The following is a 20,332-nucleotide window of genomic DNA, read 5'->3' as shown; positions in this document are numbered from 1 at the left end:
CACATCAAATCAGTCAGATGACTATCTACATAATGCCTATTTACATTACTAGATCGACTGGTGAAGGCTACTAATCTCAGTACAGTTATCTGATTTTGTGCACATACTGTATTTTTAAGTGCATGTGGGTGCGTGCATGTGCACTCACCTATCTGTATCTGCCAGGACGATGTGAGGTATCACTAGATTTTATTTACCAACAGCCTTGCACGTCACCCTGCAAGCACCCTCCCTATAAAAGCTGTAATCCTCCTGCTTACATCCCACGCTCTCCCTGTCACACACTCAGCCTCCATGCTCACCTCATGTGCCTAGCTAGCATCAGTTCACTATACAAATAACATGGTCGAGGCAAATCCAACAGCACACCTAAGGAAGGCATGATGGAAGTTGGTGTTGATACTTACAAGGGGGTGGGTAGTCTTGAAAGTACAGTGGAGGGCAGTGTGAAGATCATTTGCAGCCTTTTCTAGCCAGCCCTGTGCCCCACTGCTAAGCGGGGCCTGTTGCCAGCACTCGGGAAGGCTGTAATGAGTTTATTTCATGTCGGCTGTGAAAGTGCCCGTCTCTGTCTCGCAGGCACTCAAACAGAGCTGAGGCCCATAAACACAAAGTGCAGTGTGTAAATCCCCACAGCCTGACGTCTCCCAGCCTGCCCTCTATGGCTTCTGAGCATCTCTTTATCGAGAGAGAGAGGCGAAATCCCCGCTTACTCTTGAGAAGACACCACAGGCCTGGCTACAAGGTGCTGCCCGGCCCCTTAACCAAAGACCACCTGTGTAGTTATCTTTAACCTCTGCTGCTTACACTTGTCGCTTTAGAGAATGCATGTTTTTTCATGTCGAGAGCAGAGCTGAGGAGAGATGATCAAACAGTCAGCTACCATACAGAAGATGCTGTTTGGTGTAAACAGCAGCAGATCAAAAACAGCCCGAGTGCACAGTGATTATTTTTTTTTTTTGGCTCGTGGTATTTCACCTCTGACGAATAGGACATCAGATGTGCGCTTTCCATGACGTCAGCCGGGCCAGCTTGCCCTTCTCTCCTGTCCAATCCTCTCGATGCAATGCAAAATGCTCCCCTTGAATTCCCTTTCCAAGCAATGGTCGGTGTCTCTACACAAGGTCCCTGTGTAGAGCTGCATCCTCCCAGGGCCTTGGAGCTAGTAGTAGGTCACTGGTTAAAGAAGCAGTGAGTGACAGAGGAGGAGCGAGGCAGGGATATGGACTGAGAAAGGGGGGTTTCTATCGCTCTCTCCTCTCTGATATGGCTTTGGTCCCTGTTGAGGGATTAGTGTGTGAGGCTCCACCACAGCCTCTTCCTTGACTTGTTTCCAGATATTATCTTTAAGTGTGAGCTCAATGTCGGCCTCTCTTTCTCTCGGTTTCCCTCTTTCCCTTCCCCCTTCCTGGTGTGAGTCATACCAGGCTGCTCGGGGAGTGATTTAATTGCTCTCTCTCCTCCTCCTTCAACATGCACGTCTCGGAGAGGGCTGTCACTGACCCTCCACTCCTACAAAAAACTACAGCGACCTATTCATTACGGCAAAGGTTGTGCCACCTCCAAAGACAGCATAAATACACACTCCAGAAATCTGCTTGATTATCCCTTCCTATTGATGGCGACACAATACCGGCCGCTCCTGCCATGCTTTGCCCTGATAACTCCTTAGTATTGTTTGCCGTGCTGTAGCCCAGCTGAGTCAATGTGGGCATAATACGGATGATAGAAAACCCCCACATCACCAGAAGAGCTTTTGTAATCACAGTGAAGGAAATCACCCTCTGCTGCTCACACCAGGGTGGTCAGAGAATTGTTGTGTGACTGGCACTTGGTTGGCATAGAGGCTTTGATTTGCTCCAGGTCAAAATTATGAAAAACTATGATAAATTATGTTAAGTTTTATTCAAAACATGGTAATACCAATGATTATTTACACAATGTTTCCTGTTTCTATTTTAATGTGATGCAATATTTGAGGAGGAAATAATATATCTTCAAGAAGTGTCCATCACTTAAATGTGTTTTTAAATTTTTTTGGGCCTGACACCCAGGTTTAGATGGGGCATGGAGTATTTGGACAGCGATTTGTGCATTTTTTTGTCCCACGTGTCTGCACTTGTGAGGTTAGTCAGTAGGTGGCACTGTTCCTACAGTCGAGCAGGTTGTTTGGGGTGAGATGTGGAGAGGCTACCTAGCTGGGAATGGCTGAATGTGATTGAAAATAGGTCTGCCTTGACTGAGCAGTACCCATCCATATATGAACTCACTCAGATGAAAGACTTGTTTGTTGTTAATAGGGGAAGTAATTATTGCACCTCTGCAGCAGTCAAATCACCTACACAGCAAAGCGATTCAACATTGACGTTGGCTGTCTGATAGGCAGAGCTCAAAAAGGGGTGAGGAGGCTAACATGCCGCTGTGATTATAACAATTAGAGAGGCTGAGCATAAAGTAGAGTGTATTGCTCCAAGGGCCGACTGGCTTTTTTTTCTCCCCTGTGATGTTGATGAGTGTTTCGGAGTTGTAAAAAGAGCAGACAGGGATCAATGGAGAATGCTGACTCTTGAGAACACTATGGATGTACTCTGGACTGCCTGAGATGGCTACTAATCCAAAATGATTATGCAGTGTACTCTTTGCTGTTGGCCTAGTCTAGACAAACAACACACAAAAGCGCAAACACACACACACATGCATGCGCACAGATGCACAGAAAAATCAGCTTCCTTTGAGTAGAAGCATTTGGTGAAAAGCAGAGTCACCTTTCATTACCACAAAAGCACACAGTTCTACCCCCCCCCACCCACACACACCCCAACAGATATTTTTGTTAGATTTAACCAATGATTTAACTAAAGCTATAAAGATGTTGTTGCTTTCTTCGCTAAGTTTTAGCAAACTGAGCCATCGCCAGGAGGTAAAGCCAATAGAAACACAAATAAAGTCCTAGTGCTTACCTCCCCTCTCCTCTTCATCCCTCTCGCCTTCATCCCGTCTCACCTGCTCCGCGCTACCACGCTGCACAAACAAAATGGATGTTTCTGAAGCAGTCACAGCATAATATTTCAAAATACTGCATTGATTTTCTTTTTCAAAGACATTACAATTTTGAGTAGATGTCAGTCTGTCACATTTGAACACAGCACACTGAATTAATGCTGTGATTCAGTGAATACTGTATGTTTATACTAGACCTGAACCAAATTCTATTTACTAATACTGCTATTGCCTATTTTAGACTACCTAGGTTACAGATGGGTGGTGTTATATGATTGACACAATGAAGACCACAGAGTCAAGATATATTTTTCTTTAATATATTTTGTGACAAGCTTACAGCAAAACACACCCCTCTCTAATTAGATACAAACACAATTGTTTCATTCAGTTCAGGGATTTTTTTCTTTTTTTTATTGACATCACTTATATGTCCCACCTCCTCTCTCATAGCTGTGTTGGAATTGACCGTCCCGGAGCAGCCAGTGGTGGCGCTGCACGGCAGTGATGCCACACTCAACTGCTCCTTCAGCCACGCCAACCCCTTCAACTTGTCTGATCTGAGCGTCTTCTGGCAGCTGACAGACACCAAACGCAGTGTGCACGAGTACTCGGGGGGTCGCGACCAGCTGGTGGACCAGGCCGAGAGCTTCGTCAACCGTACCAGCCTGTTCCCCGCCCAGCTGGGCCTGGGCAACGCTTCGCTCCTGCTGAGCAGGGTGGTGGTGGCCGATGAAGGCAGCTATACCTGCTTCGCCAGGGTGCAAGACTACGGCAGTGCTTCTTTGCTGCTGCAGGTGGCCGGTGAGTCAGTCCGTGACAACCATGACACGTGCAGAAACAGATTTACATGCACATGATCAGTGGCACGCACAAAGTAGATACACACATTGCCAAAAAAACACTGCCCTAACGAGGGACGGGCTGCAAATAAGCTAAATTAACGTTTATAATTAGTATTTACTTAAATTCTCTTTCATAATCATCATTTTATCAAGGAAAAATGTCAAAAACAGGCAACCTTAAAATCACAATTTCCTACCACCCAAGGAGATGTTTTTAACATTTTATAGTTCAGTGATAAATTGATGTGTTTCTTCATTTAATTCCCTTTTTATTTTAAAGCGCTCCAGCAATTTAGTATAGCACTTCCATAAAGTCGGGGGATTCACAAAAGACAGATTTCAACATTTAAGCCCAGATATCTTGACTTTTAGTCCGTGGTAGGGATAAAGCCCGAAAAATGTTCTACATTTCCCTTGATGCAACGTAGCATCTTTTGTTAGGCTTCCCCTGATTTATAAATGCCATATCTTTACAACTCCACTGCCAGTCTGTAATGCAGGCTGCATATAATTTCTCTACAAGCCTGAGCATTGGTTAACTTATCATAACTCCTCCAGAGCACGGAAAACATTATACAATTGTTTTCACACACACACACACACACACACACACACACACACACACACACACACACACACACACACACACACACTCACACACACATATACAGACTGATGACCTTTTCTTACAGAACAAATGGCAAAAGACAAAAAAATCATCATCCAGGAAGAAATACTACTATTACTACAAATACTAACTTCATTCCACAGACCATTTTTGGAAAAATGGGAGGCCTCCAATTTGTATTACAATGTAGTTATAATGAAATTAAATTATCGCAAAAGTTAAAAGTCTAAATTTCATCAGCAGGTGCTTAACGCTGCAAAATTATGCTTTATTCATAATTGTTCTCCACACAGAACAATTATATGGAACAATGAATTCATAACCAGACATAATAAGTCTTTATATCTAAAACACTGGGTTGATAGGAATGTAATTTTTCTTGCAGCTTTACAAAATGATGACACTCAACTTCTTAGTTACGAGGAATTTCTTAGATCTAAAATCTTTCCTGTCACCCACAAAGAATATAAAATGGTAATAAATGCTATACCTAGTGGAATTCTTCAACTAATGAAATGTCACTCTGAGAAACAAGAATTGCAAGAATTGGATCCGATCTTATTTGTTAATGGAATAAATATTAAAAGTCATAAATGTACCAATAAACATATAAGGAATTATTTCTACAGCAAAAGGAAAATCACTCCACGGGGGAAATTTGTTTGGAACTCTTTTTATTCTAACATTCAACATGGCTTCTACCGTACAAATTTGTTATCCCCAATAAACTGAAAGAATTACATTTTAAAATACTGCACAATAGTTATCCCATTAAAACATTTGTTTCAAGATGGGTTAGTATTTCAAATACTAACACACACACACACACACACACACACACACACACACACACACACACACACACACACACACCCAGTCACAGGTTTATTGTATGAAAGTAAGACATAATTATAATGGTCCCAAGAACTAAACAGTATGTTACAATACATTGCCTACATGATGGATAAATGCTGTGTCATTGGCTAATGTTTGCGTCATAGTTTCTTTTTCCACTTTGAATTGATTGCATTAAAAGTGATTTGAGCTCAGCACTTATACACACATATACACTAATGGCACGCAATAAAATGTATTATACAATTACCTATGGAGAAGGTGATTTATGATAATTTCTTCTCACAAGACGTGAGCAGGTGATAAACAGTTTCCTCAGGGCTGCTGAGCAGTACTTTTGGTCAATGAATGCTGATTGTGGTCTGTCATGGTCAATATCTGCTGACTTTGATTATTAGCTGTTGTTACGGTCAATCAGCCATCACTAACATCTTCTCTGCTGTTTGACTACATCGCCCGCCTTCACAGCTGAGAGCCTTTTATTTATTTATGATGATACTGTGTGCCTTTTTCTTCCTTCTCCCATTTCTATATCTGTTGTGAGATTGTTCCTGTATTCTCCAAGGATGGATGTGCATTAGGCGGTGTTAATGAATAACATTTTTTTCTCATGACTGGGGAGAGGGAAAACAAAGTCTCCAACAGTGACAAATTGGTTCCATTTTATGCATTAGATTTATAGATGTTCTATTTTTAGCCAACATTTACAGTTAACATTGTATACTTCCTTCATGCTGTGCTGGAAGAAAATGAAAGGAGCCCTCAATGGAAATGTGCCTGTCAGTCAAATGGACAGCTGGGAAAGTTAGTGTGTGTACCACGCTAAATCTATCTTTGTGTTGAGAGTCCACTTTTCAAAAAGCAGCTCAGGCAAACTTATTTCATCTCGTCCTCAGCTCCACCCCATTGTTTGTTGTACAATGATTAGTTCTGGGAATACAGCAGCCTATTTCTCTGCCACCTCTATACTCATGTTTTAGCTCAAGGGATTGAAGAAGCGTGATTTCAGCCGAGGCGGAGGATTCACCCCTCACCTCCATCCCTCTACGCTCTTTTCATGCTATAGGTTGAGTCGTCCCAAATCTCTGAGCCTGCCAGTTTTCTCCTCGGCCTGCCCACCTCCACCTCCTCCTCTTCTGGGAGTGGCTCAGGGCTTTGGGTCTCTAGAGAGAGTGGCGTTAAGAGTGTAGTGATGCAGCATCGGGATGTGCCACAGATGCTGTATGTGTCTGTGGGATCTTAAGCACTGTGTTATGCTAAGCTCCCTAAATATAATTAAGAATTTAATGGGAATCATGTCAAACAGTTCCCAGGGTGACTGTCACTGCAGAGAATCTAACTAAATTCAGTATGTGTCTGCTGCTCCCTTATCCCCCTCTCCATCCTCACATGCCCTTACCCACCCCCATACCTCACCCCTCTCCTCCTCCTCTTTCGGTGTACTTTTTTCCAGCCCCCTACTCCAAGCCAGTAGTGACTTTGGCACCTGAATCCAACCTGCGACCAGGAGATGAGGTGGCCCTGACTTGTGTGGCCTACGGTGGTTATCCTGAAGCTGGCGTGGTATGGCAGGATGGGGGTGGGCGCAACCTGACGGACAATATCACCACTTCATTGGTGGCCAATGAGGAAGGGCTATTCTCTATGACCAGCGTGCTGACAGTTGTGCTGGAGCCCAATAGCACCTACAGCTGCGGACTGATCAATCCACTACTGGGCAAGGAGGGCTACGCCTTTGTCACAATCACAGGTGGGTCTTCATCTCTTTTTCTCTATAAATAGCTTCTAGGTCAGTCAAGATTGTCACCTCCATTCTGGTGCAAAGTAAACAAGCTAATATTCACTGGCTTTGTGCAGTGTTTGAATGTTACCAGCTCAGACTAATCTTGTTTTCAGTCATGCATAAGCAGAGTTTCTTATTAACGTCTCATATGGTTTTGTGAATCAATCCATCAATAAAATGTAATGCTGTGGAGAATCAACTTTTTTATATTTCTTTCTGAGTCTCTCTGTTTCCTGCTAAGGGTAGCCTAACAGTTCAGCTCCAATGAAAGGAATGAGAAATGATGTAATGTCCAATTATGGTTCAATAAGTGTAACCCATCATTAAATTAGATCAGTGGGCGATTATTTCCCTGAACATAGTCAAATAGCTATTCATCACACATTTCAAAAGGTGCTACAGTAATAAAAGATTGTGCTAGACGTAGTGATTGCTGTCTCCTAGCAGCTGTCCGCAGGAAATGTTTGCTAACCAGGAAGTAGATTGATATATGTTTGCCGTTCTCTGATTGTTTGTCATCTTGAGCTGGGTGTGTGACAGTACCTGCGTGACAGGTCTAATGGTCTCCCCAAGCCAGCCACCATCCCCACCCACTGCCCATGTCCCCCTGGCCCTGCTGGTGTACTCTATGTGTTAAGTGCAAGGAGAGTGCCGTGTAAGGTGGGCCAAGGCTGGGTCTCTAATGGGAGCAGCACTGTGTGAAATGGCTCATAAATAAGTGGAGGTGGCCTGAGCCTGCTCTCTGGGCTGGAGCTGGTGCTGGTGTTGGAGCTCAGGCTGTTGAGGCGGAGGTCGAGGCGGAGGTCAGGGAGTGCTGCTCCACTGGGCTGGGAAATGACTGTGCTGTCTGGAAACAGGATGGCCGATTGGCTGAGCAGGCTTGCTGGACGACTGAGGGAGGGTGGCCTTTCTAACAGTTTGGTTGGCCTCTTTCACAACAGCACAGATAACCAGTCTGAGGGACCATGGGGGAGTGGAAAGGTATTAAACACATGAGAATGAAATATGACTGTAAGGTAACATTGGTAAAATTTTCTGTGGCTGCTATAACCCTTTGACCTTTGCCGGATTGATGTACTCCTTCAGGTATGGTTGAAATAGATATGATTGTTTTATTAACTTAAATGTCAAAAAAATGTTGACTGAGTCGACTGACATCTGGATTGGCAATTAAAATGCTTGTGCATTTTAGTCATTTTTCAGGGTGAGTGAGTCAATTCCGTGAAATTTCCTTCTTTTTTTTTTTCTTTTCTTTTCTTTAGTCCCATAGTGTTTAAAACCATATATGACCATATATCATATTTTTTTAGCCAAACCTTTTATCCCATGATCCTGGGTTTTTACTTTCCTGTTTTATTTTGTAGAGTCACGTCCAATGTGTCATGTCTTGTTTGACTTCCTGCCTTGTGTTTTTTGTGTCTAACCTGCAACTCCTGAAAACATGGCATTTTAACTCTACAAGTTGGTTGCCTGATGGTGGAATTTTGACATTTCAACATCAGTGGTATAGCCAGCAACACTCAGTTACATACACAAGTTAAATCATCCTTCTATTAGATGACTTCACAGTGCAAGACATGGAGGCTTGCTCTTCGGGGATGCAATAATGTCGTCATAGTCCAATCTCTCTGCCATCTGTCTTAAATCTGTCGTAAAGTAGCGACAAACATTTAGGACTACTTGTCAGCATGGATGCCCTGCTGTGCCGTGTGGAGAACAGGCGTTCTACCGTGCACCCTGTCATAGACAATTGCTCTTAGTGGTTGAATCACTGCAGGGAAAGGACAAGAGACCAAACTCTGTGAGTGATGGACTGGCAGTATTCTCCTCCTTGCCTTTTATGTGCTGCACAAAAACTGTCAATCTTTTACCATAACCACATAGTGTGTGCTGGGCAAATGAAATGTTGCACTGTTTTATTTGGATGAGAAACATCTTGCATTGAGTCATCAGTCCCTGATTGTGTAGTCTCGCATTGCCAGACATATCTCCACAGCGCTGCGGAATAAGGTTTGGCCCTTCCACACAACACTCCTGGATATACACAAACATGCTCTGCATTTCTTAAAAACAATCACAATGATTTTAGGCAGCGCTAAACTCCGGATGCAGCAGCCAGTACTCTGCAAGTACTACTGTTTTAGAGTATATATGCATGGAGGTATTAGGATTGTATGGAGCTGTGATCCCTGTGTATAAACCAAGCCATATGAAACGTGTTAAACGAAATTTGCTCTTACCAGTGTATCGCCGTGTGTATTTTGTCCATAGTAAATCCCCGCCAATCGGCACCAAAACCTCCCATTTAGATAGTAAATGCTGTAAACATATTCTTTGTAAATCTTTACAATCATTCCCCGAATGATCCAAGCAGGCCTGCCTTGTTGCACGATCCAAATGTTCCTTAAAACTTGCCATTTTCAGACTGTAACGTTGCTCAGAGGTTCCGGTTAATGTCGATCGATAAGACCACAGAGTATGAAGTTAACACAAAGAAAGCGAAAAATGAGGGACATCCATTGGCACAGTAACTATCCTGTAAATTAACCACCGTCGATATAGACTACTTATTGTGTAGTACAGAATGATCCTCGATTAGGGCTGACAGGTTAGTGCATTCACCAGCAGGAGTTAGCCCTTAGGGCTATCACCTGGACCTGATCCTTCTTCAGATGCAATGACATCGGGGAATTGGGGTAGCAGGTGAGCCATGCTCACTGGCTGTTTTTGAGAATACTACTCATTTTCTTTGTAGTGTGGAGAACTTCACTAATTGTCCATGCCATTTTTCAAAGAAATGCTTGCATCATTTCCCTCACATACATGCAATATGATCAAATTATGATCACTGCATCCCACTGCCACTGATACTACCTGTGTACTAGGATAATTTGTGGACTGTTTTGCTTTAACACCAGTGAGCTAGCTTCATCACCGACAGTCTTCTTCTTTGACTTGAGAGAGGTTACTTCAGCAGCAAAACTTAAAATTCTTCATTCAGCTGATCATGCATGAAACTAACAAAATACTAGATGCCGTTATTAGAGAAGTACTGTACAGGAGCTCAAGACCAGCTTGTAATTCACCCAAGATAGGTTTAAAGAGATGACATTTGGTAATAAGGAGATTTGAAAACGACAATGAATCCAAAGCAGGAAATGGATAAGATGTTTACAAAGCTGGACTACATAGAAAATCAATGCTGGAGGAAAAACATTTGAATTGATGGGATTGCAGTTGGGATTGCAACCTCAGGAGCAAAGTTCATGAGATGAACAGAATCGTTTTTAGTACTATCAGAGACACACATGGAAACTAGCCTACTTTTTCAATGATTCTGAGTCGGCTGTTGAAGTATTTATGTTATATAGAACAGATGTCTACAAATATGGTGGCAGAGTTGCATGTTATGTTCAGGAAAACATTTCAGTTCTACAGAAAGATATAATAAGTACTTACATTGAACTAATATGGCTACTGATTCACCTTCCATACTGTAAGCCTATTCTAGTTGTTTGGTATAGGCCGCTCAGTTCTAATGTGAAGTATTTGAATCGAATATGTGAAACTCTAGATTTAGTGACAGATGAAAGTAAATATATAGTCCTTCTTGGTGACCAGAATATTGATTGGTTTTATAAAAATAGTCCATCACATACGAAGTTAATTTCTATGGCGGATGTTTGCAATCTTATCCAGGCTGTGACCCATCACAATGGACTGTGTTATTACTTCAACCTGTATTGAACATATTTTCACTAACATACGTGAGCTGTGTTCACAGGTACTATCGGTGGCAGTGGGATGCAGTGATCAGATGCATGTATGTGAGGGAAATGATGCAAGCATTTCTTCGAAAAATGGCATGGACAATTAGCGAAGTTAATAGATGAGCATGCTCCACTCAGGTTTATAAAGTGCAGTAGTGCACCATGGATTAATGATGAGTTGAGATCTTTAATGCTTCAGTAACACTAGCGTTCCATTTGTGGAAGCTAATGGGGATCAAAATAAAGAATAAAGACCTGGTGTTGCCTGCTTGCTGAGAGTGTTCCCTCTGCTGGTGACATTCAAGTCAAGACTATGTTATTCATAAATCTGATTATAAATTGGGGAATCTCTGTGCATGTGCTCTGCTATGAACCCAGTCTCCTGGGTTAAAGTCCTGTGCTGTTTGACCAATCCACCCCAACCTTTTTTTTTTTTTACAGATTATTTTTTGGGGCTTCTCCCTTTATTTTTGAAAGTGGATAGACATGAAAGGGGGAGAGAGATGGGGGATGACACGCAGCAAAGGGCAGCAGGTCGGATTCGAACCCTGCACCGCTGCAGGACTCTGGGGCGAACGCTCTTACTGGATGAGCTAGAGGCTGCCCCGGATTTTTGGTTTTTAATACTACTCTTTGAAGTTGTCGCTCTTCATACTACATAATCTTACAGCGCCGCGTCAAGCTGCTGCTATGTCCGGTGCGTCCCATAAAGACGCCGAAAGGGTGCCTTTTGTGTCGGCATCTGAGATGCACTGACCAAGTGTCAGTATTTGACGACTTTGGTATGAGAACGGGTTGGTACACAAATGCATGTTAGATGAACGCCCAAGCTCTTGGGCTCTCCATCACGTTGTTTTGTTGCCAGTGGTTGCACACATTTCCCTGCCCGTTCTGTGCGCTGTAGTGGCTTTCTCAGCAGGCTGAGCTGGCTTCCCTGCTCCCCCCGCCTGGTCCACATCGCCACCTGGATGTGTGACGGTGAGACAAAAAAAAGGGGACACGCCGAATCCCTAGATGAGCCGCAGCCAAGCCACGCCACAAGACCGGAACCTTTCTGTGTGGAGTTTGCATGTTCTCCCCATGTTTGCGTGGGTTTCCTCCGGGTGCTCCGGTTTCCCCCACCATCAAAAACATGTACTAGGTTCAGCTACATGTATTTGTATGTGACAATAAAGTACCTTTACCTTTACCTTTACCTTGAACCGCGCTTGTAGTTAGATAAAGTTGTGGGATTAAAAAATACTGGGAACCAAACAATTGGCCCGTTCCGAATAAACGGGCACTGCAGTAGTTTAATTAATTCCCCATTGTTTAAATTGAGGACAGTTGCACACAATTGGGCAGCTCAGGCCCACCCACTCACAACATTGTCTACGCACATGTTCTATCTGCAACAATTTTATCTATTTTTCAGCAATTAGGCCAAACATTTGCTGATTCTAATTTATTATATGTGACGATTTTAATGCTTTTCTTTGTCATATATGATAATAAACTGAATATATTTGGATTTTGAGCAGTTGGTCAGACAAAACAAGACATTTAAAGATGTCACCTTGGTCTGTTGGAAATTATAATGGCCAATCGAAAAAAGAATTAGATCAATCAATAATGAAAGTAAACGCTAGTTGCTGCCCCAATGCTGTAAGGATCAAATTCAATATTAGAGCAGTTTATATAGACTTTGATTGTCATTTCCTTTAATCAGTGTCATGATCTTGCTGTTCCCCTAATTTAAAAATAATAAAGGAATCAGCCTGAACAGATCCAGTCAAAGAAAGTGCCTAGGAGAAAAATGGCCTGTTAAAGAGACGTCTAGCCAAAAAGCAATGGAGTTATTGAAGTGTGATGAAGTAAAGATTGAAAGAGGGACGGCAACAGGAGCAAATCTACAAATAAACTAGGGAAAACTCTAAATTAAAAGAGTGGTGAGCATGATTTTCAGCAATTGGACAGACATGAATAAGAGTAATTTCTCTGTAGGAGCACCAGCACAGCTTGATGATGGCCCAAGTTGTTAGTAAACACACAGAAGATTTACAGTATTTTGTGTGCCGTGATACAAGGGGACTTGTTTGAAATGAAAATATATTTGCATTTGTTTACAACAGCTGGTATGTGCTTAACAGCTTATGTAATTAATTTTGACCCAGCAGAACTCTTCTGCTGGAGTAGCAGAGTGTGGAGTGTGCAGAGCTTGAGTTGATATAGGGAACACACTTGCCTGTTGTATACACTTACAAACACAGCACACCACACTCAGAAAGTGGAGAATCCTATTATAACAATGGGTGAAATCTGCTTAAAATTCTAAATGGACTATGAGAGTGAAAAAAATATAAAAACAAAATAAGAAATGGGAGAGTAAAAAGAGAGAGTTGGGGGGAGGCAGAGAGTGAACAAGCATGTTAAAATGTCACACTCTGCCCAATCTCTGATTGAAAAATTGCAATAGTAATATCAATCTCCCACAAGCAGAAAAGGAGTTTGACAAGGTTAATTTTGAGAAAATGAACCCTTTACCCACACTGAGCAGAGCATTATGTGGGCCGGCATGAGCTGCTCCTTGAGAGTCTGTGTTAAGTCATCCATGTTATTCTAACCTCTTTTATAGTCACCACCAATTTAACTTCCTCACCAGAAGCATCCAGACTGTCAATAGCATATGCACACGCTACACTATTATCAGGCATTTCAGAGACTGTTATTTTTGTATACACGCCCTGTGGAGCGCTGGTCAGCTTTTAAGCCGAGCTCTGGAATAGGCAGTGTTTTTGTGTTGCTGGGATATTGATAGATTTTGCAGAGTGCAGCAAAGCTTAGTTGCGAGGAGACCCATAGGAACAGCTGGTATTAATGAACAGTCAAATGATGGAAAGGAGCAGCTTCAGACCTCAAATGAACCGTGGCCTGTCTGCTTGCCTGGCCAGCATGCTTGTGTACCAAAATCCCACCTCCCTCTCTTCATCCACCTGTCTTGATGACTGTCCACTGTCTCACACTCCCAGCCTATTCTGACCGCTTTGTTCTCCTCAAAAAAGGAATCATGTTTTGGGAGTTTTGGGGGGATCAAGACTCTATATCCTATCATTTTTTACTGATCCTTTTCTGAATGTGGAGCTTTCTGTGTATCCCATCTACTGGAGCTGTGTGATTGCTGCAGTGTGTTGTCTGATGGCTGGGTTTCAGGGCCTGTCACTGAACACCCCCTCCAGCACCACCCCCACTCCGTCTGCTTGCTCTCTCAATGAGGATGGCGCCATTTCCCCGGCATCACTCTGCTGGCACAGCATTTACAGTGAACAGTGTGCGGATGGAGATATATAGAGTGGGAAAAGGAGGGAGACAGAGAGATGAGGCAGGGAGATAGAGAGAAGGAGCTAGGGAGACAGGGTTAGGAGGGGTGAGAAGTGGATGACAGAAAGCAAGATGGAGACAAAAACGTTTGCTGAGCTCAGAGTTGTGGCACTATGGCCTGGCAGGCAGGATGGACGCGCTAAAGGGGAGGGAGATCACCCCACATGGTGTGGAAGGCTTTTTGCTGAATTTTACTATCTAGCTGGCATTCTCTGGCTTTCACTTGGCAACACAGTGGCTCAGCGGTTAGCACTGTTGCTTCACGGAAAGATCATCCCAGATTTCCATCCCAGTCCCAGTCCTGTCTGTGTAGCATTGGCCATGCAAGTGTGGGTTTCCTTTCATCCCGTGGTTTCCTCACACATTAAAATTTCCTATAGTTTATAGTCCTTATGGTAAGTCTTTCTATATTTTTAGCCCAGAAGACAGAATATAGGTGGCACCACTGGATGAAATTGGCTGGGCCATATTTTACTTGCAACAAATCAATGTTGTGTGTCCCTGTTTGTCAAATGTTTTTTTGACCAACTGTCATGGACCCAGCCCACCTTTGCTGCTACTATTCAAATTCACACTGTCCAAAGGATTGCCCAACTCAGTCAACCCCATCACAGGCCCTTATGCAGGAATTAACATGGTCTCTTATTCCGTGTTTATTCCCTTGCACAGGAATGAAGATACCCAGAATCGTTGAGACTTACTGTGTTATTTTCCCCCATGTCTTCGAGACCACATTCTAACATTTCTTCAGTTTTCTGTCAGATCCTTCAATATCCCTTCAGTCTTTTATAATGTGACTTACTCTACTCCAGGTACAGCATTGTTTTTAATGGGGCACATTTCCCCAAGGTGACTGTTTGTTACTGTATGATTATGAAGCATGTGCATGCTAAACTAACCTTCACTGAGTAAATCAAGGTTAGAAAACATCTTTAATTGCTAAATAAATATTGACCTTAGCTGTGAAGATGGAATCTAACACTGGTGCTAATTGTAGGTGGTGCTGCATGAGAGCATTCAGCTATTCATTACACTTAGCAGTAGGGATGCACCGTTCTGACTTTTTCAGTCCCGATACCGATGCCTGGGCTTTGTGTATCTGTCGATACCCGATACCGATCCGATACCATTGTTGAATTAATAATACACTGTATATCTTCCACCTTATACCTTCCTTCCACCATGTGGAAGAGACTAAAGGGACCAGTTTCACTTTCCTAACTAAACATTACTTTCCTAACTAAGACAAAATAACATAGATGTAATGTATTGAATTCTTATTTATTTGTACACTCAACTCTTCCAGCATGCGACACACATGCGACAGAGGGAAAAAAACTAACAAAATTGGATCGGCCCGTGGATCTGTTAATTTCTCCGATCCAGCTATTTTGTCAGTATCGGAACCGATATCCGATCTTAATATCGGATCAGTGCATTCCTACTTAGCAGTTGTTTTTTCTTCATTATTTGTGTACCAGCTTGCTTTCTTGCCCCTTTTCCTGATGGTTATTATGTCTTAAGAACTTGATCTTGTCATTTAAATAGCTACATGCCATGCTTACTCGAGCGATAAAGCGCTGATTCCTCTATTGTTTCTAAGAAGTCCCACAATAAGTGTTTTTCCTGAATATTGTCAAGTACATTATTTTTAACTCAGAATCTTTGAAAATATTGTGTGGCAGTTTGGAACATTTTTGTGTCTTAAATTGGAGTAAAAGCATTGCTGTGCTAGCATTGCCAAAGGGCCAAACAGAAAGATGCATTGATGTACTGGTTCAAAGGTTCTCTCATTAGAGTAACTGTTGGGATGAAATTGCCGTAATTACAGTTATTCCTGAAATATTTTACAAGTACTTTTGCGCTTTTCTCTGGTAGGACCTTCTATCAAAATCACTGTCAATCAACTTTGGGGTAATATGTTGATGAATGTCATGTTTTTGTTTCCAGGTTCTATAACAAACCACTGTGCTGGTCCTTGTTCTCTCCTGAACAAGGTCTAATTTAAATGCAATTAACAGAGTCAGAGAAGAAGAAAACAGCAATATAAATGAATATGTTGTCAGTAGAGCAGCTAGCAGGCAACTTTCCCGACGGAGCACTGTATTAATTAGTGTCCAGTGCACAAACACACCTTTCTCTTGCTGAATGCGTGCTCTGTCTTATCAGCAGCAAAGCCAGGGAAAACAACCAAATAGACAGATGAAGTAATGTAGGCAATCTAAAATAAATTCAGGTAGGCAGCAATGGCACCATTGTAAGCACAATAATTCCTTTCAGGATTATTAACTTGGGCCACTTGACGTTGTCAGTGGTCTAAAATGTTGAATGTTCTCTTCTGGGCCTTCATTATAGGAAATATATCCCTGTATTATGGCCTGGGCAATGTTATTTGTCATTTTCCCAGTCTTAGTGTTAGCGACTCTGAGGGAGTGTTTGGTTAGATTCAGTTGTGGGCACTTTCTGGTCTGTGTGCTGCTTTTTTAGAACTGTACAGTCCGAAAGATAAAATGAGCGCCTCTCTTTTGTGCTGGGATTTATTTTCCTTTTATTCTAGTTCCCTCTCTGCCATTTTGACTTTTTAGCATTAACGTTTTTTTGCTCTTGTTGGGTATCAAAATGCTTTCTTTGCCATAATTAAAAGTTTAGTATTTGTAGTTAAAGTAGTATTTCTTCCTGGATGATGTTTTTTTGTCTTTTTGTTTGCCATTTGTTCTGTAAGAAAATGTAATCAGTCTGTGTGTGTGTGTGTGTGTGTGTGTGTGTGTGTGTGTGTGTGTGTGTGTGTGTGTGTGTGTGTGTGTGTGTGTGTGTGTGTGTGTGGATATATATGCACGTGCATGTACAGTAAGTTTGTGTAAGTACACAAAGCTGTTTTTGTGTCACATGTGTACCTTTACTATATTCCTGTCTTCTTCATGTTAACATGCATGTGATCAAAAATAGGCTCCATCTTTGCTCCGAGACCATCACATCATGGCAGTGTGATCTTCCCCACTGCCACCCTCTCACAAACAGCGGTCTGACATCTTTATGCCCGTCCCTGGCCCGGTGAAAGCCTGTCTCTCTCTGTCCTCCCTCGCTTTCCTTTTCAGGACACCGTATTTATGATGGCAGTAAATGCACAAAAGCCCTCTTTTGTTATTGATCGGGTTCATTTTGATTTGGACTCACAGCAATGACTATCATTGGGACCGGTGGGGCCCAGCAGTGTACATTTCACACAGCTCCCGCTAAATCCTGTAAGAGGGATTGGTTTCGGGAGGTCTGGCATCAGTCTTGGCTTCACGATATGAAATCATATTAGTTTCAGCTTTTCATAGTCACTGGGAGAATAGCCACCAACAAACGGCTGGGCACACCTTCAAAGTTTGCTTATTTAGTTATTCAGCCATTTTATTTGATGTTTAAACTCTGCAACTGATAACACCATGAATTATTGTCCTGCAAAGGATGTTTGCAACCTCAGTAAATTGCTTTGTTCTCTGCATGCAAACAGTCCAAATTAGTGGCTGGCGACACACAAAGAGCATTGTCTAGCGATATAATGCGTTTTCAATTAGGAGGCGTTGAGAGATTTAGCTTATTCTCAGGATAGGTAGCTCTTTTCTTCAATAGCCCTAGAGACCAGTAATTGATTACCAAGTGTGAAATGGAAGTTACGAACGGACTGAGTGTGGCTGTGTCCCAGGGGAGAAGAGTTTCGAGCAGGCGTAGTGCTCGACTCGCTCACCTCCGCCTCTACTGACATCTTGACTTCAAAATACGTAAGCACCCACTGACTCACTGCGCGATAAGAAACGTACCTATTACAGAGCCTTTTATTTCAAACCCAGTGTCAAATATCACAGTAATGACTGTGATTAAGCCATGCTGCGGTCGTGCTCCTTATGATACCAGTTTGAATGGACAGCAGCTCGCGATGACTCAGATCCCCTATCAGGTTGCATTAATATCTTCCCACTGGCTCGGACTCTGTAACCACGCCTGTCTCCCCAGAGCCTGACAACTTGCAGCTCATTACAGACAAACTGTCCACGAGGAAACAAACTCGCTCCTCTTACCTTATTAATATTGTCAACTGTGTTTAATTTCATCACTTGCCCTCCTCGTGTGTGTTGCCGGAGTAAGTGCAACTCTCTGTCAACGGCAGAGACAGCTCGGTGACCCACACCGCAAGAGTCTGTCATATCTATAATGTATCTGTCTCGATGCTTTCAGCCACTTACTCAACCAAATGAAGAGTGATGCCATTTGTAATGTCGGGTCGTTTTCCTGATGTGGTTATTAGAGGGATTAAGCAATCCAAACAGGGTTACACTGCTAAGACTGTCTCAGAGTACCATGGATGTGTTGTGAAACCAAGAACTTTAGCAAAAACCAAGCCTTTTGGAAAGGGAGTGGAAAGGTTTTGCTGATACATTTACAGTATATGATTTAAAGAAGTATTTCGACATTTGGGAGATTTGCTGTCTGGTGGAGAGTTAGATGTGGAGATCGATACCCCTCTCATGTCTGTGTATGTACTATGGAGGTAGAGCCAGCAGGTATTTAGCTTAGCACAAATACTTGAAACAGGGAGGAAACAGCTAGCCCGGCTTTGCCGAAAGGTAACTTTAATAACTTTAAATAACTAAATCGGCCTACCAGCATGAAATATAAAATCTTAATTAGTGAGCTTTAGAGGTGCTGTTAGGCAGACTTTGTTACTTTTGGACAGAGCCAGGCTTTTGTTTTACCAGTCAGATATGAGAGTGGTATCGATTTTCTTATTCTCTCTCTCAGCAAAGAAAGCAAATAAGCCCATTACCCCAAAATGTCACAAATTCAAGAAGGCACACACATGTATTATTATTTCAGTATGTGCTGTAGGGTGTCTAATTTTCAATGATATATCTCAATAAGCACCTTACATATTGAATGTGTTGTGTTGCAGGTTGTGTACACACCTGCTAAATGACACATGCAGGCAGACTGATGCCCTTGGATTTCAATATTTCACTGCATCTCGGTAAAGCCGCGTGACATAAAGTGATGACATTGTGGGTGCGATGATGTCACTGGTTATAGTTTTGAAATATGTGCTGCTTCAGCAGAGTGATGACTTACATCCAGAGATGAAAGTAAGGGTGTCCTGTTTTGTATTGTGTACCACGAGAAGAATTAGTGCCGGTACTCCATTGCAGGAAAAGAAGCTGTCAAGGTTACAGAGTAAAATAGGATTCAAGTTGTAATCCTCTACATTGTAAATCTGCCATTGATTTACAAGAATGTCTTAAATAATATTTCTCCCAGTATTTTCTTGTTATTTATCATACATTTTAAAGCAAGGGCTAGACAGCTTTAAAGACGGCAGTAGTGTGCATCATACAGTAATGGTGTCAAAATATGATAAAAAGGGAGGAAAAGAGGGCAAACTCCTTTTTACAATTGCTTCAAGGTATCCCTGTCATTTCAATGCAGAGTGGGCTATAGAGGTCTATTGTGTAACTAAAAAAAGAACTATAGAGAGTGTCGGGAACTGATTGCTGGTAGAAGTAATGATCACCCATTCTGCAGTATGTGTGCTATTAAGATGGGTGTGATTGACACATTAGCCAACAATAGCTTCTTAGCGTTTTGAAGTAGTTTGGGCAGTGAAACTGGGAATAATCTTTAAAGTGTAAAGCTCATTATAACAGTCTGTTGGTTTACCTGTAATTATAATCAAGCCCTGCACAAACTACAGGCCTGTTTAAAACCATAGTCCATCAGCCTGTTTCAATTGTGAATGTGGTTTCCCATGCATCCATTGTTCTGTTGAAAGACAATTGTCTCAAAGTCATAGCAAAAAGAGTCATTTTTGTTTTTATTTACCCAGAAAACACTTGCTTAGCATGCATGCTGTTTATAGTGGTGGCCTGGATCACACACTCCCACCTGGGAACAACCAAGCTTGTTCTGCCAGTCACTGAGCAGATCTGCAGGAGAGTTTCAGGGTTAATGCCTCGCTCAAAGACGGCTAAACAATAGCCTGCAGCCTTGTAAATTGTTTTCTGCCATGTAAACTTAAAAAAAAAAAGAAAAGTATTGTATTTTACCATCAGTTTCACTC

At 42.3% G+C, this 20,332-nt stretch overlaps 1 protein-coding gene across 1 annotated transcript in view; it reads left to right on the top strand.

Annotated features, from left to right (window-relative positions):
- Positions 1 to 20,332, top strand: part of cd276 (CD276 molecule) — an 80,610-nt gene that overhangs the window by 22,576 nt on the left and 37,702 nt on the right. Inside the window, exons 3-4 of the mRNA XM_039796101.1 lie at positions 3,454 to 3,804; positions 6,782 to 7,078. Of these exons, the coding sequence (XP_039652035.1) occupies positions 3,454 to 3,804; positions 6,782 to 7,078 (648 nt within the window). The remainder of the gene's footprint in view (positions 1 to 3,453; positions 3,805 to 6,781; positions 7,079 to 20,332) is intronic.

The sequence above is a fragment of the Perca fluviatilis genome, chromosome 3 (genome assembly GCF_010015445.1).
Source record: "Perca fluviatilis chromosome 3, GENO_Pfluv_1.0, whole genome shotgun sequence".
Lineage (NCBI taxonomy): Eukaryota > Metazoa > Chordata > Actinopteri > Perciformes > Percidae > Perca > Perca fluviatilis.
Note: the sequence above shows the minus strand (reverse complement) of the source record. Positions and strands in the feature narration are given on the sequence as shown.